General features: G+C 37.8%; 1 protein-coding gene across 1 annotated transcript; it reads right to left on the reverse strand.

Annotated features, from left to right (window-relative positions):
- Positions 1-2,480: 2,480 nt before the first annotated feature.
- On the reverse strand, positions 2,481-20,406 carry CCDC34 (coiled-coil domain containing 34; the record flags this gene model as incomplete). The annotated part of the gene is made up of 6 exons (XM_010176780.2): positions 2,481-2,695; positions 4,291-4,432; positions 6,030-6,188; positions 14,915-15,022; positions 17,392-17,524; positions 20,246-20,406. Coding segments are annotated over 6 exons (918 nt in total), but the record flags the coding sequence as incomplete, so codon positions are not given.
- Positions 20,407-21,234: the final 828 nt, after the last annotated feature.

Here is a 21,234-nt window from a genome sequence, read left to right on the forward strand (position 1 = left end):
GAATAAATATATTAGAATACTTACATGCCAGAATGTTCCTTATTAGGTTTTTTTACTATTTTTTATAATCTGTAACATACTCTTTAATATTGTGTAATTTCAGAAGGATAACAATATATTTCTTAAAGTGATACAACTATAATGGGAAAAAAAAAGTCTTAATTTATTTCTGTTTTCTCCTTTTCACCATTAATCACAGAATTGTCGAGACTGGTAAGGAACTCTGGCTAGTCCAACTCCCTTGTTCAAAACAGAGCTGACTAGAGCAGGTTGCTCAGGGCTGGGTCCATACAGGTTTTGAGTGTCTCCCATACACCCGTCAGGTATTTACAGACATTGGTAAGATTTCCCCTGAGCTTTCTCTCCTCCAGGATGAACAGTCCCAGCTTGCTCAGCTTCTTGTCTGTCAGACGCCTCAATCCCTTGACATCTTTGTGGCCCTTCACTGAGCTTGCTCCAGTATGTCCATGTCACTCTTTTACTGGGCTGTCCAGGACTGGGCACAGCACTCCAGATGTGGTCCCAGCACTTCCCTCAACTTGCTGGCCAGTGCTCTTTCTCATGCAGCCCAGGAGGCTGCTGGACCCCTTTCCCACACCCATCACCTTTCTAGGTGACTGAGATGAGGCTGACTGGCCTGTAGTTCTCCAGATCCACCTTCTTGGCCTTCTTGAAGATAGGACTGACATTTGCTTTCTACTAGTCCTCAGGAACCTCCCCTGATCACCACAGCCTCCCAAAGATAATTAAGAGCACCCTTACAATGATATTTGCCACCTCCCCTCAGCATCCACAGGTGCACCCTACCAGATCCCATAGACTCATGTATGTCCAGTTTGTTTAGATATTCCCTAAACTGATCTTCCTCCATCAAGGTTGTCTTCCTAGCTCCAGATTTTCCCACTGGGCTCTGGGACCTGTGATTGTTGAGGTCAATCAGCAGATTGTCAGGAAAAAAAAGAAAAAAAAAAAGAAAAAGGTGAAGAAGGCATCATGTACCTCGGCCTTTTCTGTGTCCATTGTCACCAAGCTCCTTCCCCATGAGACAGTGGGCCTACATTTGTCCTAATTTCTCTCTTGCTGATGATATGCCTACAGAAGCCCTTCTTGTTGCCCTTCACATCCCTTGCTAGTTTCAACTCCAGATAGGCTTTGGCTTTCTTAATCCCATTCCTGCACACGTGGACAGTATTTCTGTATCCCATCAGGGTCACCTGTTCCTGCTGCCCCCTCTTGTACACTTCCTTTCTGTATTTAATTTTAGTCAAAGGCTCCCTGTTCATCCCTTTCTGTCACTCCTGTTCCACTTTCTGCTCACTGGGATGGACCATCCTGGAGCTTGGGGGCAGCAATTCTTGAAAACCACCAGCTCTCCTAGACCCCTCTTCTCTCCATGATCATATTCCATGGGATTTTTCCAAGAAAGTTCCTGAACAGGACAAAATGTGCTCTCCAGAAGTTCAGGGTTGTGAACCTGGTATTTGTTCCCTCCTGTCAGGATACTGAAATCCAACATCCCATGGTCATTGCAAAGCTGCTCCCAGCCTTCACCTCCCTGACAAGTTCTCCCTGGTTTGTACATATCAGGTCCAGTAAAGAGCATCCCCTTGTCAGCTCCTCTACAAGCTGCATGAGGAAGTTCAGGAAGTTACCAGTGCTCTCCAGAAAATCCCTTGACTGCTTGTACCCTGCTGTGTTGCCCTTCCAGGAGATTTCAGGGTGGTTCAATTCTCCCTATGAGACCAGGGCCTACAAGCATAAGGCTTCTTCCAACTGCCTGAAGAATGTCACACACTACTTCCCAATCAGGTGGTCTGGAGCAGATGCCCATCACAACATTGCCCATCTTGGTCTCCCTTTTTAATCTTAACTCATTAGGCCTCAGCCAGCTAATCATCAATCCTCGGGCAACACTTCATGCTTTTCTCCTGCTCTTTCCCCTCCTCGCTGTCCCAGCTTGTGCTTCCTGAAGAGCTTGTATCCATCCACCACAGCACTCCAGCAATGTAAGCTATCCCGCTACATCTCTGTGATCCCAGTGACATCATAGTCCTGCAACTGCACACAGGCCTTGAATTCCTTCTGCATTAAGCCAAGAATTGTTTTAAAGTCCGTCATAATCGGCTTCTTTAACATAACCCAGTAATACTGTTGCCCAAAAGAAGAATCACACACACAAAAACTCCTTCAACAACAAAGAGGATGAAAGGAAAAAGCAACTCTGTGTGTTTTATTGGTATTGAGGTACAGTCCCGTTACAATCAGCTAAACATGACCATTTCTTTTTATTATTTTTTACTAAAATGCAACATATAAAAACCATATCAAAAGGTGATTGGTCAGTTAGCTATAAATACAAAACATGTCCACAGAAGATTAAAAAAAAAAAAATGCTGCCTGTTTTGGACATATAACTATATATAACTTCATATTTATGGCTCAGTTCACTCAAGATCTTAAGAATAGTTTTGTTTTCTGTACTATAACTGCTTTCTGCACAAGGACCCAATACAAGGGTTGTTTCTGGGCTTCAAAACTACCATAGGTGAAAACACACGTGACTGACAAGATACAGGTCTCTTACTCTTCTTCACGGTAAGAACTCTGTCTTCCTTTGGAGGAGGCACATGTACAGGTTTCCAAGGAATGGGGTTACAATATGCTGGAACTGGATACAAATTTCCATCAGCACACCCTAAAACATGTAGGAAATACATATAACTAAATAGGAATATTTACACCACTGGTTTTACAATGCAAGCAGTTACAATAATCATCTGGACTAACAAAGATACAACAGCGTCTTCAGAGGAAGACAATTTAAATGATTCAAAGTAATAAATCTTCCATCTTTTTTTTTAACCAATAACTGGCATATTCTTAATCTCTTTTAAAAAATAAGCGGGTCGAATGCTGTGTAACATTCAGAATATTCAGTCCTTTGTATACTTAAAAGCTATAAATGTCTATGAGTTGGCTGCTTTGCATTATTTCAAAGCATTTATAAATACAACTTCCTAAGACCATATATGCAAAGCTCACATGTTTTTCTATGCTTAACTGTTATCCTTGATTTTACTGAGGAGAAAAATACACTAATTATCCACACATACATTAATAATATGCAATTAATAACCTAGGGCCCATAAAGCAGTATCAGAAAACCTAAAATACAACAGAAGGAACGTATTGCCCCATCAGTCATTTGTCTGTAGTGAAATTTCAGTGCATACATCATGTGACTGGGTAAAACAAAGTCTGCAATATATTCTATTGCATGAACACAGCTAAGGAAAGAAATATTTTTCAAAAATCACTTAAACAAGTGATTGCAACTGTGGAGAAGTAAAGAATGTGCAAAACAAAACATGAAGGCAAAGTGTATCACCATCTATAAACAAATGTAAGAAAAAGAGCAAAGGTTTTTCACCTGCCTTATACATTTTCTTAAACATTCAGAGTCTTGAATTTAAGTCCTAAAATATTTTCTGTTGTGAATTCAAATCGCAATGATTTTAGTTGTATGAAAATATAAAGTCAAAAGTATATACATATTTTAAAGATTTAATTAAGCACTCAAACTGAAAATGCAACACTATTTCTTATTGCTCTTCTGCTTTTGCACCATGTGGGATGACAAAAAATGCAAAAATAAAGTGAGACTCCCAAAATACTGCACTACCAACAGCATTCTCTTTAATACTTCCCTTTAAAACAAAAAAGGAATAGGATTACAGAAGCCAAGAAGGTCCAGTGCAGGTGTAAAGCTAAATGAAAAGGAAATCTTAGCTCAGAACACGGGCTGATTCTCACATCTCCTTTTTCACACAGGACTTCTGTCAGCCTCTTATTAATCTCTGCATCTCAAAAAAACACCTCTTTTCTAAGGGACATTCAGGTGCCATAAGGTGACACACACCTGTAACACAAACACTAACTTTACAAGGATGCTAACATAACTGATTTGCTTCAGAGAAACCAGTAATTGGCTCTAGAGGTTCCTATGCCTGATAAGGAAAATGAGCTAAAAACCAGTTATAACTTGGTACGCCACATTTTTCTCTCAAATAATATCATTTTCCTCCCAAATAACATGAAGGGCTAAGAAAAATGTGCATAGGGTCTCAAGAGTGTAAGCTTCTCTAACTTATACCATATGAGATATCCATTCCCATGTGCCAAATTTAGAAACTGGATGAAAATCTTAAACAGGCTTCATTTTACATTAAAAGATTAGAGGGAAGGAACCACAAACCTAAGTCACTACGTATGTGTAGTAGGAGTACAAACCTGCAGAATTCCCACGTGGGAAGCCATAACCATTTAATATAGGGCGTGGTTTATTTCTGGCATTATGTAGCCATTCCTTAAAGATCTTCTCTGATCTCTCTTTCTTCTCCTGTAGTTCAGCTTCCCTTTCTTTTTCTTTTTCCTAAAAATAAAAAATGTAAGATACTTATAGACAAAGCCCTGTACAATATACACAAAATGGTAAATAAATCTTCTGCTGATGCCCAGACTGGTGAATATATTTCAAATATGTTTTCAAATACAAATACACTCTCTTGACAATAGAAAAATTGGGGTTTTTTTCTTTTAAGTCTGGGGGGGGGGGGGGAACAACAACAAACCACAACCCTCTGCATTAATCCAATATTTCTCCAAGAAAAAACTCTCAGAAACCTTTTGGAAGACTACATGTAGAAGATACACTGAACACAATGGGCAGATGATTAGACCCTCTGTGCTGCCGTTAGCCGAGAGAGGTTACTGCATCGGGTACAACCAGCCACTTCTCATGTAGCGATACTCGTACAGCCCTACATCAGCCATGACTGAGCTCCCTCCAGGCTGGAGCAGGCTTGGAGAACCATCCCTCAGAAGTAAGAGTAAAAACAGTATGTTTAGGCATGGCATCTAGATTTAAACTAAATTTAATTGATACTATGAATATGGCTTATAGGAACCTACGTAATGAAGACATGACTAAAGAATGCCTGGGGTTTAAATGTGTCTGATGACTTTCATTTTCTTGGGTTTTAAGGTCCTTGTGCTGTTCATTTTAGCAGCTCAGCAGACACAGAATTAGTTTGTTAAGCAGGAAATAAACACCACCAGTACAAAATATTTAAGCATGTTCAAATTATATGTCAAATTTTGAAAGACTGCAAAATTAAGGACATTAAGGCCTGAAAACTGATTTGATACAGCTTATGGTATTTTAAAGTTAACCCAAAGAAATTATTATATGTATTTGTGAAACACTTACAAACATGTTTTGCACTTGTAAGAACAACTGTTGTAATTACAGGATGAATATAGATAAATTCTTCTCACCACAATCCTCCCCCACAGCTACAACAGTAGCACAGTACTTCTAGAATATTACATATTCTACTGAAAAATTGTAGTGTACTGCTAATTAAATTAAAATACAACCAATCAACTTCACAGACAAGACATCTGGTCATACATTTCATACATTGTAGGCATAACTGTTACCAATATGGGATATTTCAGAGGAATTCTGGATGATTCCTGCAAGCATAGCCTTGTCAGAGCATCTGTTCTAGTGAACTAGAGGACATCAAAGCCCGTACTTTAGGAAGCTCACAGTAAGTAAGAGGTTTTCTGGAGCTCACTATAAAAATTCATAGGTGAGTAATTAACATGAAATAATGTTAAAAATACAACTCCTAGCATCAGATTGGTACAGATAGATACGAAGAAAAATGTTTAAAGTAGAAATATGTGCAAGTATAATAACAATATAATAGTGCTGCCGAGAGAAAAATCATACCACAGTTTCAGTGGGTTTGCAAAGAACCATTAACAAAAATGCATTAATATCCATCTTACTTTGGCCAACCATGCCTCAGTGTCTTTAATGCACTAACACTGCAACTTCTGAAAGTTTTTTTTCATGTACAACACTGTCATTTGATAAATTCTCATCAATTTAATCAACCAATATATTTAACTTACAGACTAGGTAACCCCATCCAAATAAATCATTAGTTGATTAATACCTTCTCTTTCTTCTTCTTTTCTGCTTCTTCAGCTTTTTTCTTCTTTAACCATTCTTTATACTTTACTTCGGCCTTTTCTTGTAACTGCATTTTTTCTAGTTCCCTTGTGGCTTTTTCTGCCATTTCTTTGCTCAGCTTTCGTTCCCTTTCCCTTCTTTCCTACGTGAAACAGATCAAAGATACAGAACAGAAACTTCAGTATATTTCAATGGGCGATTCTTAAGAGTCATTTCTAAGAGTCTTTGAGACACGCAGATTGCTCAGCACACTGAAGCATAAATCGATACAAAAATAGGAAGTTCACATGAGAATCAATGAGTTAGTTTTGTGCTATTCTCTACATTTTAAAATATTCTTTATTTTACTTGCATATGGATTTCTTCTATGAATCAATCTACACATTCCTCCTCTTCAAACGATGAAAGGGAAAACGAGAAAACACATTCCAGGGTAGGCAAAAAGTGGTCACAGAGTATGAACTGAAATTGATACTTCGACATCTTTTCAGTGTCTGTGTATTTAACAGTACACAACAATGTTTTGGGGACCATTCTCTAAGTGAACAAGCATGTATTGATGGCCTTATCTTGATAGGGAGAGGGAGGTATTTTCATTTGAAGACTAACAATAGTTCTCACTTCCCTTCCCTGTAACATGTACAAAATGTCTAGGAATTTAACTCTGGAAAAAAAAGTTGAGATTCTGAAACTTAGGGAAGAATGGAAACAAGATTTTTCTTAACATAAAACAAACCCTTCCATGCTTCAACACTTTAAAAAGGAAAAATAATCTATTTTTGGCAAATTATGCAGATCCTAAGTATCACCTGCCTGTAAAACAAATAACCAATTGTCTAAGTGTTTCCTCCTTCTTCATCTAAAAATTCATCTTAATCTCTTTTATCCAGAAGTGTTCCTCTGTCCCTTCATTACCAAATATTCCCCACACACATCTCTCAACAACTCCTGTTTCGAGACAATGATAGTCTTGAATGTGTAAAAAGCATTAATGTAGATGATAAGACATATGCTAAAGCAAGTGAGTTAAAACCACTGGCAAAGGCAGCTTACAAAGATTTCAATTCTTTTGTTGTTTGCTGGCTTATCTCCGTTGTACATGAAAGTAAGTTACAAAAGTAAGGATCTCTCAAAGCTCCAGTCTTTAGCTAAGGGTCTTATGTAAAAAGCATGAAAATAAATATAGGAGAAAACTAAATATACAAAAAGCATGAAAATAAATATAGGAGAAAACTGAAAAAAATGGGGCCCTTCCATACCTAGGGGAATTGTTCACTAGTGGACAACAATTATAAGCAGAAAATAGACTAAAAACCTTTCTAAAGACTGTAATTAAAAGGCAGGGAAGCTTCTTAGATCATGTCTGTTTAATCACAATACTTCAGATGAGTTTAGCTACTATCTAGGCTGACCCAAAGTTAAATTAGGTCCTACAGAAACAACGATATGCCACGCACACTACCATGAAAGCCAAATTATTGCAAAGTTTTACTTCCAGTGAGACATCCTTCAGAGGGGGAGACTCCCTGCAGAACTGCAGACTTTGCAGCTGCCTAGAAATTATTCTGCAGACAAATCAGAAACGCTTCCTCTTTCTCTCACGCACAGGACAGCTTTTCGTTCATAAAGTTGGCGTACACCACATTCCCAGCTGCTTTAATAACCTGCTTCATGTCAAGCTCCTGTCACTCTGGCCTGCCCAGCTTCCCCCCATCCTCACTACTTACCCATATACAAGTCTATCAAAAATGCTAGGAATGTGCATATTAATGTACCCGTTCTTCAATCCTCCTTTCACTCTCCTTTCACGTACGTATGGGGGGAGGGAAATTATATAATTTGTTTACGCTTGGTGTTGTCAGATTGGGTTTTAAAAATTCTCTTTGATCTTGTGTTCAAAACAGACATGACCTATTCACTAAACCACCAATGAATTTACATACACTTTAAAATATGATTGCAGGTATTACTTAAATTAAGGTATTGATTGTAAAAACATCCAACAACTCATTGCAAGAAAGGCTTGTTCTGCTGCCACCCCACCCAAACATATTATGAAGGAGAAAGGATACAAATCTGCCCCCTGGGTTCACTGCTCTGGGCTGTGATCCTATCAAACCTCCAAACCTAATGAAGCTGGGCTAGGTCAGTACTTGGAAATCCCCCACCCAAACCAAATCCAGCAGTCCTATAAAGCAGTGCTGGTGACTCAGGAGGCAGCCAGTGTCTCACTGAGTCAGTACCAAGCCAGTGTCTCCTCAGCAGAGCTACTAACTTTTCAAGAAAAATCAGACCTAGGTCTATGTGGACAATTGTCAAAGGCATTTAAGATTTGAAGCATCAACCCACTTTCTTCCTGACAGAAGGTAAAAATATTAAATAATTTTCTAGGGAGAAAAAAAGGCCAATTGCTGTCAAAACAGAGACACTATATGCAATTGGAAGAAAATTAATAAAATACATATTTCTGTATTTTCATATCAATGATTAAATGAGAGGCTGGAAAGGGTAAAGTGCAGAGCTGCTTTCTGTTCTGCATTTTCTATGTAGAGTGTCACTGAATAGAAATATTTCCAGAAATTAATGTTGTGGTTTATATTTTTAAGATATGTCTCACAGCAATTCTTTCCCATTTTCTGGTCTGCAGAATGTGACATTTTTCTTTTCATAGATAACTGATGGTTCTATTTCACAGCCATTTGCTCTGACATCTTAGCTACGTATTCTAGCATCATTTTATGCTGACTGATGGCAAAATATAGTCCACGCTGCCAACATCTGAACATACATCCAAATTTCCTCATTTGTCTTCATAATAATCCTGAATATCAATCACATTTAGCAGCCTCAGAAATATGGGTTGTTTGGCCAACTGTTATTATCTTTTCAGTTTAGCCCTATTACACAGCTCAGTCACCAAGTCTAGCCCATAGAAATATTTATTTAATCTCTCCAGAACGGGCATGTGAAAATAAAAGAGGCTGGAAAGGAGGTCTGTGAAACAACACTGAGCTGCAGTTCTCTACTGACAGGTAGGTTTACAATGATTTACAGTTCAAGTTCACACAAAATCAATGCAGACCCCACTGCAGTCTTGTAACTGGGCAATTGTAATATGGTTACATACAAGGATCTTTCTCCCAGACTGTTGTGTTCCTTTCCTGTGGGTGCTCAATATATGTGACAAGCAGAAAGTCTTGGTATACTCAGTCCCTAAACACTGTTGAGGTCTTCCAAAGAATGCAGACTCCACAAATGCTGCTGAAACACATGAGCACTTGTATTTTAATCATCTGCCACTCTGCATTTCTCCTCCACAAGTCTACCTAAAACTCATTCTAACACTAACCATGAGAAATTAGTTCATTCTACTTACAGAAATCTAAAGGCAAGTCTGGATACAATTAAGATTCAGGTACAACCTAGCATTATAACCATGGCATTGACCATGCACAACCTCACAGAAGTTTTGTGTAAAGACATATCAACACTGTGCTAAAAAAAACAAAACAAAAAAAACCAACAAAAAAACTGTTTTGTGAAGTACTACAGGTCTAGATGCTGGAAACCCACAATATGCAGGAACAAAAAAACCCTTAAGAAATTAAGCCCAGAGTCATAGAAAAAAGTTAGATATGTAAATACAAACCTAGGCATGTGAAGAGAAAATTTAAATTCTTAAGTGCAGCTGGTTCTCAAGATTGGAAAGTATTTATGCTAGATACTTAAGCTTCCCTCGCAAATACATTTCTTGAAAGGGTTCAGTCTTGAAAAAGGTGAACATCTCCGCATCTTTTTCAAGTCTAAACTGTCAGCAAAAACCACAGCACATCAGGCTCTACACAAAACGTAGCAGCAACCACTGCTTTGACTCAGAACAATAGTTCAGCTGTTAGAACATTAACCCAGGATAGGGAAGATCCGGATTTCATTACCTCTCTGCCTGAGGGGATTCAAACGAACCTGTCCCACTATGAGGAGAAGACTCCATCTACCAGGCTGCAGGCTGGGATGACAGGATTCTCCACCCCTCTGTTGAAGTGGTACCACTCCTCACAAAATAATGAACAATTCATTGGATGAAAGAAAGGGAGAATGAGTGAGCATGACTTTTAAACTTGAAAGTCATGCTCAAGCTGCTGAACAATCTGTATTCTATATTAGCAATGGTGAGATAAAGCATGCATCAAACAAAAAGTCTTTGGAGTAGGAGTTGGAATCTAAGTCTCTCTTCTGGGAGGAATCATGCAGCACACTAAGAAAGGGAAGCCTGCTCCGAGAACATTGGCATTCATTATAGTGTGTTGGTTCTAGGCTTTCATATTTCTTAGTGCTTTTTCCTTCTTACATCAGCCAATATCAAAATATATTGTAAGAACAAAATTTTCAATGACAAAGCAGCAAGATAGAATTTTCCCATCCCCATTGTTTGTTTTGTTAGAACTTTCTCAGTGGTGGAGAAAATAACTGATCTGTTCAGCATCTACAGGGAGTCGGCATATAAACATAAATGATAGACTTCAAAGGCCTCTTTTTTATGATAAATTCTAGTGAATCTTTACCTCTCAGTTTTATTTTCAATAAAAACTTAATAGAACTAAGAATGGATCCTTTCTTGGCCCTTCAAATACTTTATCTTTTTGTCTGGCTTTAATACACGAGTGCTGTGCATCAGTTCGGAACACTTCCATAAACTGTTCAGGTTTCATGTTTACTCAGCACATCAGCATATTAAACTACATAGTTACAACTAAATATTTCCTACTTTTAAGAAAACATTCAGCTACAAAATCATTGTAGACAATGTTAGAAGAAGCTACATACAAACAGATTTTCAAAATCAATTCAATACTAAATATTTTACAGTTTAATGTTTTAGAGATTTTTCACAGGTTTACTCTAAATCCTGGTATTTTAAAGAGTGTGCAGACAATGTCAGAAGAAGCCTCTTATATAGTTCTTGAATTTGAATTTGAAGAATCACATATTTTCAAAGAACTTGGAAGAATGTGTTGAGTCAGTGAAATACCTTTTTCCCTGAGGTAATAAAGAACTATTAGAAGGATACTAATAGTTTTTCAAGATTTTACCAACAAAATAGAAAATAATAGTGGAAAAAGCAGCTTACTTATTAATGTAAAAAAGTAGGCAAGTGAGCTCTCTATGTACACACGTAAGGGAATATATATAACAAAAGCAGTGGCTGACTTGAAAAATAGCACCATAAGTAAGAAAAAGTTGATGGAATCAATAAAAATTTGAATTTATTTGGGAGCCAACATAACAACATAAATATATACCTACCACATCTCAGCTTAAAAGTAGTTCAGGTTCTACATTACTTCACAAAATTACATATTTGTACTCAAAATGTAATAAAATTTATACTTGGCATAATGAATTATAAGCTTTCAACAGAGCTACACCATTTCAACTCACAACAAGTGATACATGTACAGGTCAATTTCACCTCTTATCAGCTTTAGTCCTTCACACAATGTTAACAGATTTACCCATTTGTGGTTAGTGTAACTTTAAAAATAAAAATAAAAAACCCCACTAAGTGCCAGAATGAATAGACATGAAGGAAACAAGCTTTCACAAGCATTAATTCCAACCTGAAGAAATGAGACAGTAGTTAAGTTTTCAATACCTATTTAAGATTTAGTTTTATGATGAGTTGGGGATTGAGGACATCAATTCCTTTCTAAGTTTCACAGGTCAGCTACAAGTTGCCTACACAGAGCTCCTTACCACACTGGAGACTAAATACAGCAATTAGCAATCAAGCAAACATTTTAACAGACCAGAAGGATTAAGACAGATTCTAATGGGTTTGCTGATCTATGTCCAGTTCTGCATACCACTCAAATCAAAGCTACTTTAATAATGAAAACATGACACTGAACACTGACTTTGCTTGCTCAGCATTTATAATTATGCCCTCCTCATTTTTATCAATAATTTTAACTAGCTCAGAAAGAAAAGTTTTAATTACATACAAAATCATACTAAGTTCAAGTAAATTTACTTCTAGAACCAAAAGCATGTTTGGAGATACTCTAGTTAAAATATTTTGATTGCTCTTCCTGTGACTTGTTAAAAATAGAGCTCTATTACATCTAAAACAAAGCAAGTCAAATAGACAATTTACTGTTTGCCCACAAATGACTCAACCAAAGCAGGGAGAGAGAAAGTAAGACTATTTTTGTCCAGCAGATATCTAGTACCTCAATTAAAATTGTAAAGGCATTAGCAGAACCAGGACAGCACCTGACAGTTGATTTTATTAAGTTTTTAATTCCTAGTGAGCTGCAAAATTTTGCCATATTTGCATAAACATATTTCAGAGCTTAGTATGTTCTTTGAGAGCTCACATTTCAATATGTTACTTCTAGTTCATTTACAACCTTTTAAATCTCAAAAGCTATTAACATAGAAAAATATTAAATGGTTATAATACCTTTATTTTCAAAAATAGTTTATGCAAAATTATTGGAAGCATGAAAAAAAACTTCACAGCATATAGTTTTAAATATATATTAAACAGTAAATAATGAAACTGCTCAAGCTTTGCTTCCTAACCCGACCCTAAAGGACTACACTTAACAGTCAGAGCATCACAACTGACATTGCCATGCAAGCAAACGGGCTTGGCATCCAGAAAACCAACAGAATTCTTTTATTCACATGAAAACATTCTACTTCTGACATAAATGTATCTCACATTCATGGTATGAAGATTTTTCCAGCAGTGTCTCCTGGTGCTGGATGCTCAAGATAGAGGAAGAAGTTTCATGTATGCTCAGTTTATTTCCTTTGTCAGGTCAGTATTCAGCACTGGGAAGGGATACAGACTTGTGGAGATCATAGAGGTAACATCCCCCAAAGAACGACCTCCTGCCAAGTAAAACACTTCCTGCAGTCTACACACAGGGCTCGGAATCATTGACTGGATATGAAAAAGGTGAGTGCCTAATGCACATTTCAGTGAAGAACACTGCAAGTTGTGCCTCAAGGAGCACCTTTTGATGCTTCTAGGAGGAAATAAAGTGAGCTTTCCCAAATATGAGATATACAAAAAGAAAATCATGGCAACTGTCAGTGCTCATGAATCTAACCTTAAACTTCATGTCAAATCTTCACATCATTTTAAACACGTTCTTAGTCACTGAATTGACATATTTATCCTTTAGTCTGTGTCCAGATCTGCAGATAATCTTGTGGAAACTTGAAGTGGTAAGATCTATGCAGCACAAAAGTTAATATCCTAAAAACAACGAACCTTTTAAGTTCAGTTTGTTCTTGATTTGAGTGTGGTTTACAGAAAAGACTAGCCAATGAATCATCTGATTTAAATGAAAATCAGATTACTTTTGGTAAAAGCTGGGGACACAGCCTAAGGATGACCTTATCCTTCTAAAAGATAATATGATAAAGTCCACACACAAATATGTTTTTCCCCTTGTCCTCTGGGCTGATGTGATTACCATATAAAAGACCTCCTATTCCCACTGACAATAGAAAAGAAGTTAATCTGTAAATTCACAAAGAAAAAGGTCTTTGGAAGACCCAAATAGCTAGAAATTTAAAGAAGTTGAAGAAGGGAGAGCAGGGGTTGGGGGGGCAGGAAGGAGAGAGAATGAGAACATTCACTGTTTTGAACTGTGAACAATTTTAACAGGCAGCCCAAACTCTTTCAAGACAGTGAATAGTTACAGACACCTATAATTTAATTTGCATTTTAGAAAGGAAAACAGCATTGTTTGTGCTGAATAATAAATCTTGTACTTTTTGCTGTGTACTTTAGCAAGGGAGGACCCTTTCTACATCATAATAAATGCTTAGAGCAGGATTGGTTTTGGGGTGGGTTTAGGCCAATCATCCAGTCAACACTGAAACTAAGAGTAATTAGGTTAGAACCAAACTCAGGTTTTCTAGTGGCTCTAGACTGAATCTGAAGGAGGAACTCTGAAATGGTGAAGACAAACGTACAAGGTCTGGATATTTAGCCCAGCTAGTGCCATTGTGATATTTTTAATCAATATTTATCTGGTTTTATTCAGAACCAGAAGTACAGAACAGTAAGCAACTGGTATTGCTACAGACCATAAGACAATGTATGTACACACCCACGAACTACCAGGGGCTGAATGAGCCCAAGCCTCCCAAATGTTCCCATTTTTTCTACCCAGTACACATGCTCGCTTTGTCTGACACAGAGCTGTACAGTGCCCCATTGAGATCAGGATTCTCTCTGCTTCTGACCCTGGAATTAGGCATCCCTCTCAAAAGAACTTAAAAAAAATTTCTGATCCACTCAGAAATTACTTTTTGGATGAAGGAATTCCCAATTTCTAACTGTGGTCTACTGAGAATTTCCTGAATCTGGCCTCATACCTCAGTTATCCCTCTAAACTCTACCATACTATTTGCCTGTCCACAATGGTACTTAACTAAATTCTTCTTCTGGCTCTACTTGGTGTACAAGACATTGCAGACAGTCAGGACATACACTTTACCCAAAAAGCTTGGGCATTGAACCTAGGAAGTCAGAAAGAGTAGGGGATACTGAAGACCAGAACTCCAGCTATAATTAGCAGAAGGCTACTGCACAAGATGTAGGCCAATTGTCACTTATCTGACTACTCAGGAAACAAATCTCTTTATACCTTATGGAAAAAAAAATAAATTAGTCTTGGAAAAAAAATGTTTAACTGTATTGGTGTGGTTTTATAATTTTCAATTGAGCCAGTCATTCATTCAGCAAACTAAAAACATGGTTGTCCAAACAGCCTAAGTAAATTTTACATAGGTTTACTTAAGCATGGTATGTGCTACAATATTTGCAGCCAAAGCAGTATTTACCTCTTCTCTCTTTTTTTGGACCCATTCCTTGTGCTTCTCTTCAGCGATCCTTTTTCTCCTTTCACATTCTTGCTTTTGCTTCAACTGCTCAAGCTGTATATTCATTTCCTAATTAAAGAAAAAGTATACATCTTAAATCTGTGGGGACCATCTACACCAGTACACTCAATACTGGAAATAGTGCTGCAGATAAAACCATGTAAGGACTAGCTTTGGAAATTTTTATTTCATTAAGATTTTGGAAAAGACGGATGACAATCAACACAAAGATATTATGAAATACAGTCAATGGAAATGTATACTTTTTAGAATATATACTGGAAATACATATTTTAATTAGGATTTGGAAACAATTCAACATAACAAATCACTCTTATTTAAATGCTCTTTTAGTCAGTAGAATCTTAATTTGCAGCAGTACTTTTCTACAATACTTAAAATGTACACAGTGTACTGCTTTGCATTCAGGAAGGCATCAAAAGCTAAGTGGAATATGACTCACTTGTGATGTTTAGTACCAGAAGTACAGGAACCTCAGGGCTTAACTCAAAACTTAAAGCCAAAATTATTGCATATTTTAGCAAACTTTGAAAAATGGAACTTATTTTGAAGATGAGAGAAGAAATTCTGAAGTATTTTATCTCTATAGGACATATATGACTAAGATGACACTTTGAGACGTGTAGCATGTCTAACAGTAGCATTAGCACAAAGTGCTGTTTTTCAGTGAAAATTCACACCTTCTCACATAGATGGAATTACTTCCATTAAACTGATTTTATGGTCCCTACACTGCAGTCAGTTTCAGAGAGAATCCCCTTTTCTTCTGACATTGAATTTGAACTTAGTAAGACATCAAGAAAAAATAGGAGCCTACAGAGAGCTCCAAGAAAATACAGTTGCTGTATTGAGGCAAAGTTACAACTAACACCTCCTTTGGGTTCTGAGAGATCTGTACTGCAGGGATCCTGGTTCCTGTAAAAGGTGATGGGGCTGTGAGTACCTCAGAAGACCCCATTCACTATCCACTCCCAGTGTTTATCCACATTTCCAACATTCAGGGCATCCGCAGTGCTGTTGTCAGCAAAAGATCTGAAGCTTCACAGTGGTTTCTTAGGATATATGCAAATGTAGTAAGACATTTTTATATCACAATCGCATACTTTGTTCTCTTCTGGCATCTTACAAAGAGGCTGCTTGTATTTTGTCCGCTGATATAAGCTATTTGAGTTGCCTACATTGCAGTTTAACATCTAATGTTTTCAAACTCTCACAAATTAAAAATAAAACATTCACCTATTCCACTGATTTCTACACAGCTTGAAGTAATGCTTGTCCTATGATTTAAGCGAGACATCTTCCAGATTATATTTAGTACTGTATAAATGCTAACGTGTGATACACAATACTAAATCACTTTGGTTCCTCATGAAGACCACATGAGAAGTCCATACACAAATCACATTTTCTACATGACACCAGAAATTGCTTTGGTTCATTTTTTGTTCTTAAAAATCAAATCAGGGAGAGATGATTACCGAACTGGAATCTAAAGGGGAATTAATGAAATTTGTGGTAAATATTAACAGATCAGAACGCATTCCTCAAGTTTAACAAACTATTTTGGTGTTATGCTGACCTCTAAAAGACTGTTCCAGAACCTTCCAGCGGTGGGTGTTTTATAAACAGCATGAAGTAGCCCACATAAAACAGCTGCACTTTATAGATAAAGTGAATCACAGAAAGGTTAGGACATTGCTCAAGGTCAAATAGTAAATCAGTAACTACAGTGAGAAATGATCTAACTTTGATGTGATTGTTCTAACCACTACCCAATACTTTCAATTTGATTTTAAACAACAGTATCATTTAATCAACTGCAACTACAAACATATTAATCAAGAAAAGATACAGCCCTCTCACTTAATTCTGCCCTAGACCAGTATTCAAGAAATGTTCATTTGCAAGGGAGCAAAAGATGGAAAGAAGGGGGAAAAAATGCTAAGATGGGTAAACCTACCCTGGGAAAAGACACCAAACAGTTGTATAACTACAGACTAAGTGGGTGACAACACTGTGCCTCATATCTGTACCAAGCAGCTTGGCACGCTTACACCCAGCACACGCCCTGTCGTGTTTTACTACCTACATGCAGGAGTATGTACCCATGATGAGAATCAAGGTACCAATTATATAAATATCTTTTAATCCTTTAAACTTGAACCATTACCTGACAGTTGGATAAGCAAAATATTATAGAGCACCACTTCAATGAAAGCATAACATTTAACAAAAGAGAATGCATGTAGCATGAATCATGTCAGCACTGTAAAACACAAACACTACGTAGGCCCAAGACATTAAAAATAATGGACAAAACTACTTGTGTTTCTGCAACCAAAGGGAAAAAAAATCCTGTATTTTGGTGCTTCCTATCTTCTATTAGACTTAACATCAAGCTAATTGGATGTACTCACCTCTGCAGCTCTGGCTTGTAAGCGGGCACGTAGTTCCTTCTCTTTGCCAATGAACCATTCTTCCCATGGTGAAAGATTATCTTTCAAAGGTGATTCTTTTTTTCCCCCTGCTCTTTCAGAGTCTTCAGCCTTCCTGAATTAAAAACGAGAAATGTAAAAGAATATTATCTGTAATATATTGGATTGAAAAGTTAAGTAGTGCTACTGCCTTGAAAAATGACATTTCTTTTATGGTATATAGCTACAACCATGACATTATTTTTCTACTTGCTTAGTAATCTCTGGAATGGATAAATAGCATTTATAGTGTAACGCTGACCATCCCCTTTATGTTCTACTTATGAAATTCTAGCTTGTTAGTGACCTTTTTTTTCTCCTGTTCCAAACTGTGGAACAGATTCAAACATTTCCTTTTATGAACTAAACAAAAACTAATACCAGAAACATCAAAGTGTTACCTTCCTTCTCACATATGCAAACCGAGGGAAATGAGAGATTTAACATTAACATCCTGTCCTTGGTCACAGAGAGGCTCCATGTATCAAGTGGCCTTTAGCATGAGCAAAGGATAATCAAGAACATTTTTCTTCATTCATGTCCTATAGAACTGGATTCATGATATCAAGCAACATCAGCATTAAGAATCCATTCACTCCAATAGGTAAAGTTTTCCACCCTAAGAAGCTTTCACGGGAAACATGCTTAAGAAATATGGCTTGTGTACAATACGTGATGATATTATACAAGGTTCTATTAGACTTTTAATGGGATACCTTGCATAACTCATAACTTCTTTACTCATGAATAATGCAGCAATCCTAGCCTCAGGCCAGTAATATCTTTTATAATATCCTATACATGTACTGCCTCGTAAGTAAGACAGTCTATTAGGCTCTAAGTCAACAAAAATTGAAAAGATGCCAAGAGATTCTTTAGAAGATTTCTTCTATCCTATACAGAATTTTTTCTTAATGACAAAACAGTGAAACTAGACTTCACTTTAATATTTTATATGGACATATGGGCTCTGGAAATATCTACCTCCATACTTCACTACAGTAATTCTGTTTGCTGAATTCAAGCTACAGAAAAGGCATCCAAACACGCACATGTTAGTGCTCCTGAAAGAAATCTTTTAAGCATAAGACATCTGTGTTTTATTGATATCAAAGTGTTCACAGACAGCAATATTTTGTTGCAAAACATTTTACGTCCCAGTAACCTTTAGAATATATTCCTGCAATACAAAGCATTTGGGGACAATGTCAGCACTAAGGAGTTTTGTCCTACTCTGCTCCATTGCTGCTCCCCCCACGTGTGCGCACAAACACGACTGTTGGCTGGTCAAGTCGTGACACGTCCAGGGGAACTGACTCAGGCTGAAACTAACCTACAAAAGGGTTGTTTTCCCCACATGGAATCAGCCCCCAAATGTTCTTCATATGGTGCTGCCACCGAGATGTGGCACAATGGAACGGCCAGGACACACAGAGCGCATGGATGGAGGCAGCACAGGACAAGCACACCTGAGCCCAGCGTTGTCAAACACATCCTGCTGCACCCCGGGGCTTCTCTGCTACAGCACTAACACACACCAAAAACTTACAGACAGTTATTAACCAGGGACGTGTAATAAGGGATGCAACTTAAGAATGCATAATAACATGTTTCCTTAGAAAATAACTCTCTGAGAGTTTATTAAAGATAAGGATAAAAGTATTATGCATTCAAATTCTGGAAACCAAGGCAACTTTGTCCAGACTTGACATTTTGGGCAGGGATACTTCCTCAATACATTCTTTTGCTATGCACGATTTGCATTATGGCACTTTGTACTAGGATAATGCTGACATATTAGATCAACCTGAGAAAAAGTACTAGTTGAAGGAATGAATTAAGAAAAAGAATATTTGCTATATGTTTTCTTGTATCAGTAATTATAAAGTTGAAGCTGTTAACTTCTCAAAACAAAAATTCACAATAATAAATCAAAAACCTGAATGCATACAAGAAACAGCAGAAAAAGAAGTTTAAAGAGGAAAACACAGGCTGAATACAAAGAACTGTTAGTCTTCTGCAGTACTGTGTTGAAAGGTCTCAGACTGCAGCAAGGCAGAGATGAACCCAGTCCTTCCCAGTGTGAATCCCAGCCACGACTCGCACTCGCCCTGGCACACGAATTATGTATTTTGAACCACACAGACCCAAATTCCACAGGGCCATTTTCTGAAACACTAGCATGTTCACAGCTATGACCTTCCTCAGAATAATTGAAATAACAGACTTCTCAAAGTAGCACATTCTCAAGTGCACATTTGTATTTAAATTCAAGTATGTTAAATTGAATTAGACACAGTTGGCATTAGAACTGAAGTCTGATTCACAGAAAACACTGTGATTATCATTTACCATGTATTCACTTAAGTTATGCCATCAAACATAACACTGATCCATAATGAAAGTATGAAAATGCCTAACATCACTTCACAAGGCCTTGTTTTCAGCTTTTCTCTTTTGCAAATATTGTATTTCCCACGTTAAATATCTGCCTCCAGCTAATTTTTTTGTGTAGTTTTAAGAGGACAACAACAAAAAGACTCTTTGAAAGAGTGACATATGTGTGTGGGGGGGTAGTGGCTGTGTAAGAAGTGTTTTTTATTATTATACCTTTGAGATCTTGGCAGTTATACACGGAAGCTGCTATAGGAACATTTGGTAGACATTTATTACAACACAGCAGCAGTGTTATTCAGGTACAATGTCTGCAGGAGTGAAATATATATCGTGCCCACAGAGTTTAATGAGATTGTTCCAACTCAGGCCTTCACAGAGGTCGCCTTCAGTTGCATCTTACCAGGGAATACTGCGGCAACAGGCCCAAAAATGGAGAGCTGTTTCAAGCAGCATCTCAGGCTGCAGAGACACGTAGTACTTTGAACTGAGTGCTACAGAACTGCAGGGTACGTAGACAAAATTGGTTATTGGGAAGGAGTAAAAGAAGAGGTAATGGAACACCTGAATCAAGAAGGATCATAAACAGGCTAATAACTTTTTCACTCTGAAGCTTCTATTTCTTGACTACATTTGGACTTTTAGCAGTTTTTTTCAAGAAATGCTTGTAAGAAAAGTTCAGCATGGCTCATGTTCCTTCAGTGCTCTCCATGGAAGTCTGAGAACTACTGGAACCCTGCACTTCCATAGAGCTCAGTGTCCTTCCCTTACCCCACTGGCACTTTTAGCTCAGTTCACTCTTGCTAGTTACATCCACCATCAGTTATTGCCCAGACCTGCAAAGCTCCCATTGCGAAGGTGGTATTCCAGGCACTCCCTGCTTTTCCCTCTTCTATTTTAAAGGAAGGAAAAAGAATTATTTATTCTTCTGTCAAGCAGAGGAGATCCTGAGTGAAAGAAGACCTATTAGTTTTGAATGTAATTGAAAGGGAATGAAATTAACAAGGGGAACAAGAACTGTGCAAGGCAGGCACATGAAACTGACGCCGGAGGTGACTATGGACACTCGGCAAAACAGCCCTTTAGTCTCTAAGAACATTTAAAAGGACGACAGGAACGGCTGCCCCTTTTTAACTTGCAAAGACCCCGAGGCTCAGGTCAACAGCTTATTTTACAAACCCATGAAAATACTCAACAGCCCATAGAAAAGCCTGCAGCAACCGGCAACTTCCCAAGACACAACAACAGGGCAGCGAGGCACCTCAAGTGCTTCTCCACCCCCAAAAAATGTGTATTTACGTGAAATAATCCTCTGTCCTCAACAGAGGCCTCAAGCGCCGGGAGGGGAACACGGGGTCCGGCCCCGAGCTCCCCGGGCCCAGCCGCGGGGTT

The sequence above is a fragment of the Antrostomus carolinensis genome, unplaced genomic scaffold, assembly GCF_000700745.2.
Source record: "Antrostomus carolinensis isolate BGI_N321 unplaced genomic scaffold, ASM70074v2 scaffold8261, whole genome shotgun sequence".
NCBI classification, from domain to species: Eukaryota; Metazoa; Chordata; class Aves; order Caprimulgiformes; family Caprimulgidae; genus Antrostomus; species Antrostomus carolinensis.